Genomic DNA, 15,146 nt, shown 5'->3' with positions numbered 1-15,146 from the left:
CTGCTGTCAACAATAAAAAGAAGGTGTTCAAGTATCAAAGAACCAACTGAAACTTCCACCCAAAAGCAAAGCCAAAGTGAGAAAGGTACCATGAGCTCAGATTATTTTGAAATTTACAGATAAAACCTAGCTTCAAGTACAAATCCTTTGGAAGAAAGAGCACACACTTGGTCTCAGACACCTTGGCAGCCACTTCACATATGTTATTCCTAATCTTCCCATTTCAAAGATAGAAAATTCTGGTCTCCAAGAGACTCAATGACTTGCTAAGTTTCTCAGACTAAGTTACAGTACATATTTTATTTCCAGACTCAGTTGAATTCTCAGATGCTCCTATGTCATATTTTATTTCCAGACTCAGTTGAATCCTCAGATGCTCCTATATCATGCTGTTATGACGCTGGGTTAGCTGAGGTCACTGGTAAGGCAAATCTGCAACCAGCACCCCCTCTACTTCATGTTTGCAGTAGAAGCTGCCTCTATAAACCTTCCGTGAACCTAACAAACCTATGCATCTTGAGGTGCATTGTTGTTCAAAGTATCTCTCCATCTCTTCTAAATTACGATAGCTAATAATGGAAAACACAAAATACATAACAAGCCCAACTACCTTTTTTAATAGAATAAAATTGCATAAGAAATAGCTGTCTATGAAATTTATGTCTATTTTATAACTATGTTATGAAACTATTTTCATCTTTTATAGTTTTAGTTAATAGTTTATATGTGCAAACCTCCAACCTGTTACAGATTTTTCCTCAATTTGCCGGTGTATACTCTAGCTTAGGGATTACTGAAATATCAAAACAGATAATAATATATATGCTTTCAGGGAAGAAAAGGATAGATCTATGTAGTCCAAAGCTTTCTTTTATTTTTCTGATAGGCCCTAGAGTTGATCTTGAAAATTGCCAGATTAGTAGGCTGTCCCAGCCCTGAGAAATCGCTAATCTAGAAGTGGCAATTCCCAAGGCAGGTTTTGAAGCATTCCATTGTCTTTTACCTCAAGGGATGTATGAAAGCCACTAGCTGAAATCAATACAATTAATAATAAATACAATGTATTCTACATGGTATTTTTAAGGAGTAGAGTAATAATCTCAAAAACAAGCTATGATAGATTTTTGTAGCTGCAAAAAATATTAGAAACTTCAATAAGGCAGGATTTAAAACAACCTAAGAGGTACTATAGACTGAAAATGGAATTCACTTCTTAAAGAGAATCATGACCAATACGTAAGGGTTATGAAAAGAAAATATAATATTTGAGTGGTAGTTTCCCTGTTCTGTGTAACCACTTTCACGTCAGATATGAAGGTTCTAAAACATAGGTGTTATTTTTCACTAGTCAGGAAAGGACACTAGACTGGATGGTCTGTGGGTCTGATCCACAGTAAGTCTTCGGATTGTTGAAAAATACTATAAGTTGTAGAGCTTCTAGCTGTGAAATGTTTCGAAATAAACCTTTGTCATCTACTCTGGAATCATATTAATGCCCTGTGGCCTTGGAATTGACTCTAGAAGCTTTCAGTTAAATATTAGCCATTATACCTGTACAGAAAAAGTTGTAGAAAGGCTTAAAAGGAAAAACAAAAAAGTGACTGAATAATGTACCTTGATTCCTTGATTTTTCTCAGTTACTATGATGATTTTTGTCATCTGTTGAAAAAGGTTTCTGCTAAATTTAATGATCAGATCATCATCTCAAATCTTCAAAGTTCCTTTTTTTGTCTTTCTCTGTTAACAAACAAATTAAAAGGGAAGGATCAAGTATATGAAATGAAATTGTGATGCTCCAGGAACAGTTTTAGGTCTTATGTTTCTCATTGGAAGAAAGGTCCTCTGTCAAAAAGAAAATTTTGAAAAGTTTAAATTATCTAAAAATATACAGTGCCCCTAAACTTAACGTATATAATGAGTGTATGGCCTGGAAATCCAATCTCTTCATAGGCTATTTGCACATGCAATATCAGGACCATACTTACAGTTAAAAAAAAAAAGATAAAGAAAATTCTTCTTTATCTGAAATTCAAATTTAACTAGGTGCCCCAAATTTTTATTTGCTAAATCTGGCAACCTTATAAATGTGGAAACATAATATAGTTAATAAATATTATATATATAGTTTAAAATGCATAGTGAATGTGTCAGTCTTTAGGTATAAATAGTTACAGTATCTTTTGTCCATTTGATTACATCACTACAGCAACTTTCAGAGTTGAGAGGATGTTGGATCATGAGAAATTGCTATAAACATTCTTATGGGAATCACTTTGGGTCTAGGAAACGTCAATTTTTTAGTGTTCTAATAATGTGTGTTATATCATCTCTTGAGAAGTTTTCAGAAATTCTGAGAAAAATGGACAGCAGAAAAGGGTTAGATAGATAGGAAGAAATATGTAATAATTTGGGGAGCTGTTCAAGCCCTAATCTCATTTAGGAGATTAGTTATAGAGCAGCTATATTCAAATTTGTTTGATCTTTTGATATTTTTCAATTCTGTATGAAGGCATTAATGGTTTTTCCCTGCTTTGCCTTTTAATATGTCACTTGAGCAGATACTTGTCCTCTAACTAGCAAGTAGAATTGATTCTATTGTTGCTTCATCATAATTTTTGATGCAGAATAATGGTAGATATATTCATGCTTGTTTTTCGTTGTATACTTACTTATTGATTACTACATTGCTGAGCAGTTAAGACAAGAATCACTCAATTCTAACATGTTTAGAAGAGTTTCTTTCTGATTTGGCACATGGACAGTGAGAATGATCTCACTGTGTTTGTTCCCTGGCACACCAAAGGTTTGCTGCAGATGTTAGTACAGCAGAACTTGTTTGCTAAGATGACCCATTACGGAACACTAGCTGATTAAGCAGACGTTAATGGACAATTGCATGTCCATTATTACTTCTTTGACCATGTTACCAACTCAATTCAATTGCACTTGCTTTTCAAATAAGACAAACCTGTCAATAAAGAAACTGGACATCAAGTTTCAAATGATTGGTGGAGTTTATAGGGAAACACAAAAAGGAGGGAAGAGATGAGATGCACATTGTCAAATAATCTGAAATGTTAAGAATTGTGGAAATTGTGAGTTTCATAAGGAGTTTTAGACAAAGTACACTATATCCCTCATTCTGTTTATTTCTTTTTCATTTAAAACTTAGATTTGCTTTACTTCTTTGGGTCTTCATTTCTTCCCATGCAAAATTCCTGAAAGTCAAAAGGAAGATTAGAAGCTAGCCATTTTACCACTAAAGAAACTGAGCCCCAAGAAGTTAATTCAGCTTACCCAAGATTACATATTTGCTTAGGGCCAGAGCTAAGACAGGGACAGACTCTGTTTACTTCATTTCTCACTAAACTGTACCACTGCAGTTTCGACTTCTTTCTACCACTAGTAGCATTCTGTGCCTTCAGGAGGAATTTTCAGCCCCTTCACTTTCCTGATGCCCGGGAATTCTTTTTAAGTTATGACTAACAAAGTATAAAACATGAGTCAAAAGTTAGTCCCTAATAAAGTCATTGTGACTTTAATGACTTCGGCAGTTGTTTCATTCTGCAAAAACAGGAAGATCCCACACAATAAGGCGCCTGTCTCACAGCTGGGCTCCTGCGTAGATGGCCACCCACAGGAGTAACTAACTGCTGGGGCTGCCTTCCTCTCTTTGACACCTTTTTATTCTCTGTTCTTACAGTTTTCTCCTACTGACCTCATCCTGAGGTTATCCATGAGAGGAAGGTACCTGCTTTAGCTAGTCTTTGACAGGGTGAAGAATAGTTTTAATCACTTAGGAGTCACTCCTAGGTGATTTTCAGGTCACCCTCAACAGGCCTAAATTAGTCTTAGAAGAAGCTCTTTCATGGGCTTCATACTAGCTTCCTGTGTTATCACTATTCTGGACTGTTTTATTCTCAAAAACATAAAATCCCCAAATTTTAGATTTGAGAAGAGCCTGCGATCATTCCAGTTCACTCCTCCTATGTGATTAGTTTAACTAAGAACTCATTACCAAGATAGTGCCTATCTTGCCTGTGGATCTTTGCATAAAGCTCAAACTAATTCTCCCATGAGAAATGTAGAAAAGTGAAGAAGTGTCCTATCACTTCAGAAGAAACTGGCTCAGAAGAAATAATCTCTGTATGCAGTGTTGAAACTAAAGAAAAATTGAAGCCATCAAACAAAATGTTCCTATCAAGTGTAATTGAATTTTAGCTTTTATTACTTATTCTCTACTTTTAAAATAACTTTTCACTATTAAAGGAACTTATTCCAAAAATCAGACAATTTTATAGAAAAGGTATATTCTAGGCCAATAATATTAAATCACATATCTAGAAAATATACCTTCTTCCCTTTTCAAAAAATAGCTGCAATTTCTAGCAGTGTATGTGAATCTAGTGTTGGGCATAAGCTTAAGAAGGCATCGGAGGAATTTTTTGTTAGTAAGAGTTTATTCACAAACTTTGCTTGTCTGTGTTGAAAAGGGGCATTGGCCATTTCCTCTGGGGACATTATTTCTAGGTAGGCTGTAACAGGGTTTTCCTGTGAAGGCAGATTCTTAGGGAAAATAGTATCTGTGTACATGAGATGGTAGAGACACATTTATCTTTTAAAATAATGTGTTCCTGTTTGTGGATTTCTCTACTGCATTTAATAAAGTAAATAACGCCCATTTCCTTCCAATCCAGTAACTCCTTGGGACACAGTTTTACCCAGGAGCTATTTTACCTTCGAGTCTGGATGAAACGTGTAACTTAATAAATAGATTCCAAAAGTCTTACACTATGAAACTGTGAGGGATGATAAATGCTTCCCTTCCTTTGTTATGGTCTGAAGCATTTTCAATTTGAGTTGTTTTCCTCAGTCGTGTAGAGGGAGTTTTGTTTTCTGGGAAGTCTTGGTTGCTGGTAAATAATGTGTCCAAACTGTAGGAGGCAGCCACAGAATTTATCATACAAGTGAAATGTTAGGGTTGATCATTCTCATTTTACACATGAGAGGTGATGTAACTACACAGGAGAGTGAGAGCTGAGAATGAAAAGTCAAGATTTGTCTACTACATTGTGGCTGCCTCTGGCTCAACAGAAACACTCCCATGTGGGAGTCAGATGCTGAAAGCCCTACTAAGCCTAGCTCCTCAACTGTCTCCTCAGGCTTAACTTCAAACATAATTCATATCTATTCTATTTCTTAATGTGTCTCATCACACAGTTAAACACTAGTGATACTAACTGGACTCTACATATACTAGTATGTAAAAGATACCCTTCCACCCACCGCCATCTGCTCCTTGAAGGCCATGTCTGCCTTTCTTAGTTTGTACAGAGCCCAACATAAATGGGCCCTTCATAAGTGCTTTTCGATGAGAGCAATGATTGCTTTCACATCAGTGTGGTTGGGCCCTCCCTCATGGAGGAGGAAAACCAACAGTTGTTGCTAAGCAACATTTAAAGGACTAGGTTAGTTTCTGACACTAAGTGACCTCCATTTGCATACTTCGCCATGTTGTGTGTTTTATGGTTGCCTTAAGATGACTTTGTTTTTTGGTAGCATTGCTGTGCCCTTAGCAAAAGGCTCATAGGAGAATTAGTTTAAGCCAGGGAAGGAGGAAGGTGATATTCATCTGTTAATGACTTGCATGAGTACACTGATCCCTTCAGTAAACTATGCAGGAAAGGTGAGGAGTTTGGTTTATTTTCAGCCCTGCAGCTGAGAGCCACCTCCCTGATTCCATATTGAAAGTGATTGACAATGTATCCCAACAGGGTCCTGTGGCAATGGAAGACTATAGAAAGAAAATAAACAGAGAAGTCTTTCCTCTTATAGCCTTTTATGATTCAGTTTCTACCTGTTCCTATCTTCTGAGCAGAGATGCTGATATAGCTAATAAAGAACTGGTCCTACCCTCTCTAGACTGTTTGCTGTTGTGGTTAAACAACATGCCCTAATATATCTATTCCTACTAGAATGAAAGCTGATTAAAAGCATGAAAAGAGTTTTTGTTTGTTCCTTTGTTTTTTTTTCACTGCTATATCATCACTCTTTTCCCTGGTCATTTTAGGTATTCAATAAATGGTTGGCAAATACATGAAAAAAGGGCATTATTGAACTACTACAAACCTGATTGACTCTAAAACATTCCTAAGTATTTCAGAGAGACTAAAGGAGCCAAAATGAGACAATTGTTTGAATGTTACATTTGCCTAAGTCTAGTGCAGAGAAAATTATGGAAGAAATCATCTGTCTCTAAGCTTTTTACAACATATTTTTACAATGATCCAATTAAAGTTTACTTCTTTGCCAAAATTCAGCTTATCGGTCAGAGCATATAAACTTGTTTTCTTCAGCTTCTGAGTCTTCAGCCTAGGTGCCTGTCTTTTGAGGATTTAAAATGAGAGGCCATTGTGACTGAGCAGTTGTGTCTTTAAAACTAAATAATTTGGAATTCATGTGATTCACCTGGGATTCAAAATCGCACAGAGGTTCAATAAGTAAAATATGCTAGCTGAGATGATTGATTCAGAGATGCCTGGTTACAAACATATTGTATCATGGGAAACACACACACATACACAAGCAGGGTTACCCAGGAGGATGATTGGACATCTTTGAGAACAATGCATGGTGCAGTGAGCCAGCAGGCAGAAAAACTGGCTTGCATTGGCTTCACCTCCAAAAGCCAGTCTCCTAGGCACAGGCGATGGCATGACTCCGGGCTTGGATGCTTGAAATAAAGCTATTGTTGGATGCGGATGCTCATTTGAAAGGGGAATGCCTCACAGGAAAAAGAGCCAATTGCAAGTTGGGGTTGTTGCCATGGTGCTTTGCTATTCCTTCAACTTGCTATAGATGAAATAAATCCTGGGAGTACAGGGGTAGGGTAACAGAGGGGAAAGATGAGGAGGGAAATGGGATGAACCTGGGGCGGGGAATCCCACTGCAGTAAAGCTCTAGTGTTTCCCCTTGCCTGTGCTTTAACGCTGACAAGGAGAAGGGAGGGGCTGGGAAGAAGGGAGAGAGAAACCTGCAGGGAAGGAATGACTTTCTCAACATGCCCTGGATTGCTAAAATAAAATAAAAATTAATTTAAATCCTCAGATTTCTAATGTGAGTTAGAAGATGTAACACTAAATCTCAAACAATTCACCATTCTTTCAGTAAATGAATGTTCATATTTCCTAACACACTCTGGATCCTAGATGGAAAGGTTAAAAGAGTTTAATACATTTGTCGAATGCAATCTAATATGCATATTAATGAGCTGATGGAGGGCAGAAACTTACACGCTGCATAGGAAGTACTTTTCAAATAAAATAAATTAATTCCATTCCCATTCATTTTACTATGAAAAGAGGCTAAATGCACTGGCACACGCTTGGTGTGTGCGACAAATAATCCTCCAAAAAGCTAGTTCACAAAAATTCTTGTGTACCGGCAGCCTAGTCTGAAAACAGCCATGGTCCTAACCTTTTTTAAATGTTTGTTTAAATGTTCAGAAAATTGATTAATCAAATGCATCATCACTTTGATCAATTAGAGCGGCTGGATTTTTGTGCAGAGGCTGCATCTGCAGAATTCTGGTCTGCAGTGGAGAGAGAGGGTTAAGGAACACCTAGTTGAAATGGGGGAGGGTACTGACTTCAGATTTACTTAAATATTCATGGGGCTTCCTCCATTTTAATCTTCTCCTTTTTAAAAGATGGCTGTGTTTCCTAGTCTGGCAACTCCTCAGGAAAGAAGAATTGCTTCTTCCTTGCAGAGTTCAGCTGAGTAGGACTAATGTAGAAGAGTGGAAACCCCTTCGGCCACCAGGGCTATTCATAATTCATAAGTGCTTCAAACCAGCCAGCTGAATACATTTGGACAGGCTCTTGCTCCTTCGTGCAATTCCTGATTTCATTACTCCCTTCTGCCAGGAAATAAGCAGGGAGCATAGGCTTCTTGCAAGAATGGAGTGCGAAGATGGGCTTTGTTTGGCTTAGGAAATGCCATACATTTTGGAGGTTTTTGTCTTTTCTAAGTTTTGATTATTTTATCACTGAATCTGCAGGGCTTTCCTGATCCTTTCGGGATTGCTCTCTCAGAACTGTGAATTCTTTCAAAGGGATTTGTGGATTGTGGCAAGGAGAGCATTCCAAAATGCCTGAGGCAAATTATTTGTTATCTGTATCTTGGGGTTACATCAAGGTGGGTTAATTTGATTGTGTTCTGTGTCTTTGATAAAATGTGAAACGTACCTCTGTGTGTTTTTTTGTGAAGTACAGGACATCTGTAATAATTTGATTTGTGTGTTCATTTAACCCACTGGGACCTCTTATTTTGAAATAAGAGCATGTTATATTACATTTTATTTAAGTGTACTATGCTGTGTTTTAATCCTGTTCTTTTTACTGAATTCTGTTTTTTAAAAGATGCTTCTTTTTTTTTCTTTTTCCCTTGAACTTTTCACATATAATCTCCTCTCACCAAATAGGTTATTAAATTATATTTTAGAGGTAATTTCAGACAAATGTATTTTTAAAAGTAGTTACAGTTTCAAATGGAATTATCTTGACCTCTATTAAAATTCCTTTTCCTATGTTTGCATCTTCAAAAGTAATCAGATGTTAATTCTAAGAAATCTTAAGAAAACCTCTTTTCCAAAAGTGACGTTGGAATAATTTCAAATTGAAGAGATATATTTTGTAGAAACAGTATTATTTATCTAATGGTATCTGCTCATCCAACCTCTTGATTCCTGGACAGTAAAGTTGGAAACATTTAAAATGAACATTTGCTCTTTTTAAAGTGGTTAATGCATTTTTGTTCTTTATAAACAGTTCAAAAGAATGCTGAACCGGGAGCTGACACACCTCTCAGAGATGAGCCGATCAGGGAACCAGGTGTCTGAATACATTTCAAATACTTTCTTAGGTAAGATATTAACTGGGAAAAACCTGTTTTATAACTGGGGTTTTCAGAATTAATTTCTACAACCTATCAAGGACATCCCCATGTGAATTTGGGATGGAGTTGAGTCATAGAAAAATCCATTTAAAATAATAACTAAGGCCAGTCTTCAAAAGAAAAAAAAATAAGCAGGAAGATCATGTTTTTGAAAAAAAAGAATTAAAATACCCATCCAAGACAGAGGGTTATTATGGGCTAATTGTATTTAAACGGCCCTCAGCCCCACCTTGTCTGCCTGCCCACTTCCATCTTTGCTAAGACCTCTGAAGTAATGAGGGAAATCCAATCACCCAAGCCCTAGAGGCAGCTCCATTAGCTTCTCTGACATGGTAGCCTTTCACTTCCTCCAATAACTGAGCTTTGAGCAAAAGGTTTCCTCTATGACGTTTTGTAGGGGATATGGTTGAGGAATAATTCTATAGTGATTTGGTCCTTGAGAATAAGCTTTGGAAATAATTTGACTATTGCTTTGCTATTTATTAAAGAAAAATGGATGGTAAGGGGGAGAATTTTAATATTATCTGAAGGATTTCATCTTCTGCAAGCAGCCTCGTTCTCTTCCCAATCTGATGCTTTATCTATTATTCTCTGTTGTTACATTACTGGTATTTAACACATGATTTGCTGACCAAAAAGATTGCATGAATGGTCCTCAACTATTGTCATGCATGTTATTTGATTATTTGGGATTTTGGAATTCAGTCTTAAAGGCACTTTTGTCTAACGAACCTATTTGGACAATTTTGATTTAAGAAGTCCTACAGAATCTGCAAATCTGTACATCAAAGTAAATGGATAGCATTTAGATTCTGATTTTATTGACTTTAAATTGCTACTGAATTACGCTTGCTTATGAAACCTCATTTTCCAGGGAAGCGACCCATTCTCACAGCTGAACACTGCATCCTCTCTTCTTTTTGGAATAGCCATATGGCATTAAATCAATGAGCATTTTCCTTGATGCCTTATTGAAACAAATACCTTTTCTGGTTTTATTTCTAAAATCAATCCTATTTCTCTAACACCAAAGCAGTTCTTGCTATCAGCAGATCAATCAGCCCTCTCTTTGAGCAGCCTCATACAGAGCTTACTGCATTACTCTGCAGTGGATGGTCACTAGACGTGATTAATAAGTGCCTTTCTAACAGTTTCTAGTATGTGAGTGTCTGCAGCACTTGATTTTCTCCAGCTGCAGTTGCAACGCCTTTGTCAGAGAACAAAGGAGAAGAATTTTCATCCATCCTAGCTCCCAGAGGTGCCTGGAATCTAACTTTACAGAAAGCATTAAATACTGATCCTTTTCTTCTCCTTTTATCCATTTGAAGACAGGGATCTTCTGCTGAGCATTTCTGCTGAGCATATACCCTGCTCTGTGTAATGCCCAATGATTTTTCATTAGCTGGGAGCTGTTTTAGGGACATTTTACAGGTTAATGACTGTGGGAGAGGAAAATAAAATCAAAACTGCAAGAACCCATTTTTGTCTTCATAAGCATTGCATTTTAAAATACGAGGGCTTGAAGACTTCTCAGAAGAGACACTCACTACTGGAGTTAAAGTTATATGAAGTCTCTGAGCCCTTAATCATCCAAGACTGGACCTAAGCAGTACTCTTCGTTTGTAGTCTCTTTCAATATCTGCTTATCAAGGACAATGAGAATATCTTAGTCTACTAATTAATCTTTTTTATCACCATAGTCTACCAAGAAAGAAAGCTGATAAGATAATAAAGATGATTCATTCCTCAGAGTAGGAAAAAATAAAAAGAAAAATTTAAAAAGATGCTAAATATGAGCTCTGAGTCTCAACACTGTCTCAAGATGAGGCAAATGTCAACTTTCTTGCCTATTCTGCTTGCTATTTAGGCAGATCTCTTGAGCAAAACCAGTCATTTGGCTTCTCATTGTTCCAAAAATTAAATTCAAGAACAAATTGTTGAGGAAGGTTATTAGAATCTCAATCCTTATAGACTCTTAGCATTAAGAGGGTGGTGTGTGTCAGTGGGTGTATGTGTTTGAGGGTGGATGTGGTAAACCCCATCAAACAGACTAGACGGGCAGATTAGAATTTTAAATGTTCTTGAGAAAATATAGGAAGAAAAAAACCTGTAATATTAACAAAAGATGCATCAGTCGCCTCACTTGTAAAATGGGAACACTGGTATAGATGACATCTCAAATCCCTTCCAACTCTAACTTACCATAACTCTGATATGAACTGAGTTTATCAGTTTTGCTAAGACATACCTGACCATCTAGATTCTCTGTGGTGAACCCTAGGCTTGTAATCTGACAATCTCAAAAAACAAATAAACGAAGTTTGTTTCCAGACTGCCAGTGAAGGGCATGGAACTCTTAGTCTTACCCTGTGAGCATGATGAATGTTCCTGGAAGACCATAAAGCCTTCTTCATAAACTTTCTGATCTGCATGGGACCCTAAAACCTTGTAGCCCAATTCCCTCATTTTATAGGACAGAAAACAGGGGACCCAGAGGGATGAGGTAACTTGACCAAGATCGCTTGGCTAATACTTTCCTCAGCCAGAACTAGGACTTGGCTTTCTTGGCATCTAGACCTAAATACCCTGTCAATCCTTTAACGAGGAAAGAAGGCTGTTAGGAACGCAGAACATATAGAAGAAAATCACATAAGGACTCTTAACTGATACATATATCATTTTGGAAACAAGTCTTTAGGAATCAGGATTGTTGGAGCTAAAAATAAAATGTTTATTAACAGGCCTGGCGTGGCAGCTCACGCCTGTAATCCCAGCACGTTCAGAGGCCGAGATGGGCAGATCACCTGAGGTCAGGAGTTCGAGACCAGCCTGGTCAACATGGTGAAACCCCGTCTCTACTAAAAATACAAAAATAGCTGGGCATGGTGGTACATGCCTGTGGTCCCAGCTACTGGGGAGGCTGAGGCAGGAGAATCACTTGAATCCAGGAGATGGAGGTTGCAGTGAGCCAAGATCACACCATTGCACTCCAACCTGGGCGAGAAGAGAAAAACTCTGTCTCAAAAAAAAAAAAAAAAAGTATTAACAGTTTCTAATAATATAAAAGGTTCCTGTAAGACCATGGCAACCACCTCAGTGAGCACAAAATAAGAAGATCTTAGCAATTTACCTTAAACTTGAAGAGCAATATTTCAATAAGAGCCATTAAACGTTAAAAATGTGTCATCCAGGGAGGAGGGAAATCCCTTAATCCAGAGATAGGTGAAACTTGTGTTGTTCCTATCTTTTAAAAAAAAGTGGTGCAGGAGGACAGGGAGAAAGGCAGGCAGCAGACTATATTTACCAGTCCAGGCAGTCATTGATGCTGTCACATAATGGGCTCCAGGTTGCTGGTACAAGGGGAAATAGAAGTGTCTAATTTCAAGGGAAACAAAGCAGGACCTAGGGAGAAGGAGATAAATAATGCAAGATTTAAATCCTTTTAAATCCTCTACTTACCCTCTCAAAACCAAGAACTTAGAATTTTCAAGATGCAAGGAAAAGAGCTTAGGAATTTTGCATAATTGAAAAGTGTGATCTAGCAAGACATGAGCCTCAAATTATGCCATTAACAGAATTTGGATGAGACTACTTTTTTATCCGCTTTTTGTTTGTTTTATACAGGCCAACTGTTTGCTCACTGTATTCTGACTATTCCATAAATGTAAATTCACTCAGTGTTTATTGTGATTTTTTTGAGTCTGAGTTTCTGATTATTTCCACACTGTGCTGGCTAAGCATTTAATAGAGGAAATTCAGAATAGGGAAACCTATTAGTTGTTCCAATGCCTGCATAGGGAAACACCCATTAATGTCAAATTGGCACTATTTGTGAATAATGGTCTTCTCCATTATTGCAGTGTTCCAGACACAGTAGTGGTTCAGCTCAATTACTCACTGTTGCAGGGAATCTTTAATTAAACAAAGGGAAAAGGCTGCTGGTCCTACTAGAAATGGTTATATGTGCAGTGACACAGGAGAATCTAAGAGCGTCTTTAACTGGAGGTGAAGAATGGTGGTAAAAAGGCAGGCCCTATGGTAGCCTTTCATTTTAGCAAAAAGTAGTAGTTATTGGGAGTAAAGTGACAGGGAGAAAAGTAATTTCGAACTAATATAATATATAGGTTTTATGCCAGAGATTGTGTGGCAGGAAAAAGATTTTTGACAGGAACCTCAAGGCCTGGGTTCTATGCTATTAAATCACTGTGTCTGGAGCAAAGTAATTGCAAAATAAATATCTGTTAAATAAATTGCCCTCTGAGCTTGGGCAAGTTGCTGACTTCATCTGAAAAATGAGAGTGTGGGATTGTTATTGGTTCTTAAACCTGGCTCTGATTATCCAAGTCACTTGGGAATCTTTTAAAAAAAAATACTGATTCAGTAGGATTGGGTGGGGCTTATAAATCTGTATTTTTCTGAAGTTTCCTGGGTGCTTCTGATGCTGGACTAGGTTGGAAACCCCTAAACTAATTGAGATGACCACTAAAATTCCTTCCTAAGCAAAAGTCATAGGCTTGTGAGTTTAGGAGCTTGTGGACACCTAGAGACAATACTGATATGTTAGGGATGGATAATTCCCTTGCTTCAGTCCCACAGAGAGCAGGTGAGGTATACACGAAGCCAGTACTGTCTCACTGTGCTTGTTTTGCTCTGATGAAGTGTCCACAGGGGCCTATGAGCAGCCAGAGGTCTCTGGGGAAAACATGTGACTGTGCCATTATCTGCAAGAGTCAAAACAAATCGTCTAGGTCCCAGAATGCCATCTGGGAGCATGTCATTTTCAAATGGCAAAGTTGTCTCCCTACTAATTTTCACTGTAACCAGCGGAGGTAAATGCAGGTACTTTTGAAAGCTGCATTAACTCTTTCAGCCACAGGGTGTCATTTAGTTCAATAAAGTAGTTTTTATGCAATTTAATAATTGCCTCTGTGCACCCACCAGCATCCCTGTGGCCTGAAAGAGTTAATGCATTTTTTTTCAGAAGTACTGAAGATACATCTCCCTGTGAAGTGAAATGGAATATTTGATGGCTGATATTTTTAATAGCACAATGTAAAGGAAAGAGCTTCTATAAGCAGGTAGGCACATTTTTTTTTCACTAATCCTAGCTCTGCTGTTACCTTGTTGTAACATAATTTTAAAAAATATTATGAAGTATCATAAATATTTAATAACCTTAAATATGTTAATAAGTGTAATGCTTATTACAAACAAGAGGCCTTATTGTTATTATTTACTGGTAGAATTAATAGACTCCAGGCATGAAATAAAACCAAAATTATAGTCTTCCTCTAAACCTCAAATGGTAATAAACCAAGCCCTTAAAGTAATTGTTTGAGGATTATGAACCATTTATATTTCTAACATATATACTGCTTATTTAAACTGAGCCCTTGCTAAAGCCATATGGATTTTTAAATTTTTTTAAGTAAAAATAAGATGAGCAGATCATGAAGCCTGTTTTTATTAATCTGATGGACATTTTATTATACAAAAATATGTTAATCCCTTTATTTAAAAATCTACATATAAGTATTAGTGCCCCACCTTGCAAATGTATAAGTGTGTACTCCTTATACACTCCTTATATACCCCTAAATTACACTGAAAACAGAAGATTTGGTCTTGGGTCCTATTTTTGCTGCTTTCTGGACAAGTTACTTAGTTCCTCTGGGCCTTAATTTGCCTAGCAATAACATGGAACAACAAATCTTCTTATTTTTCTCAACAAATTTTATATTTTCCCCACTTACTTTATAGAACTGCCCTAGAGATACAGTGAAATAGTGCTACAAGATTTTATTTTATAAGATTCTAAAGCTGTTATAGATGGTTAGAGTTGTTTTGAATATTGCAGTGGATTCTCATAGACACATGTGCTGAAAAACATATTCCTTTGTCTGTTGCAGACAAGCAGAATGATGTGGAGATCCCATCTCCTACCCAGAAAGACAGGGAGAAAAAGAAAAAGCAGCAGCTCATGACCCAGATAAGTGGAGTGAAGAAATTAATGCATAGTTCAAGCCTAAACAATACAAGCATCTCACGCTTTGGAGTCAACACTGAAAATGAAGATCACCTGGCCAAGGTGTGTATAAGCTCAGGTTTTGTGCATGTAGCTCTCTGCTTTACAGCAGACAGATGACCGTATACCTTTTAGAAAATAGTATGGATTGCTTTTGCATTATTAT

At 37.2% G+C, this 15,146-nt stretch overlaps 1 protein-coding gene across 4 annotated transcripts in view; it reads left to right on the top strand.

Moving 5' to 3' along the window:
• PDE4B (phosphodiesterase 4B) overlaps window positions 1–15,146 on the top strand; it is a 582,824-nt gene that overhangs the window by 555,020 nt on the left and 12,658 nt on the right. For 3 of the 4 annotated variants that reach the window (XM_055350106.1, XM_004025928.5, XM_055350113.2), the window contains 2 exons: window positions 8,829–8,922; window positions 14,865–15,043. In XM_055350106.1, the coding sequence (XP_055206081.1) occupies window positions 8,829–8,922; window positions 14,865–15,043 (273 nt within the window). Of the gene's footprint in view, window positions 1–7,607; window positions 8,197–8,828; window positions 8,923–14,864; window positions 15,044–15,146 lie in introns of those variants that run through there. The other variant, XM_019019392.4, reaches the window with a different exon arrangement.

Source organism: Gorilla gorilla, chromosome 1, assembly GCF_029281585.2.
Source record: "Gorilla gorilla gorilla isolate KB3781 chromosome 1, NHGRI_mGorGor1-v2.1_pri, whole genome shotgun sequence".
NCBI classification, from domain to species: domain Eukaryota; kingdom Metazoa; phylum Chordata; class Mammalia; order Primates; family Hominidae; genus Gorilla; species Gorilla gorilla.
The sequence above is the reverse complement of the archived record's forward strand: the minus strand, read 5'-3'. Positions and strand labels throughout refer to the sequence as shown.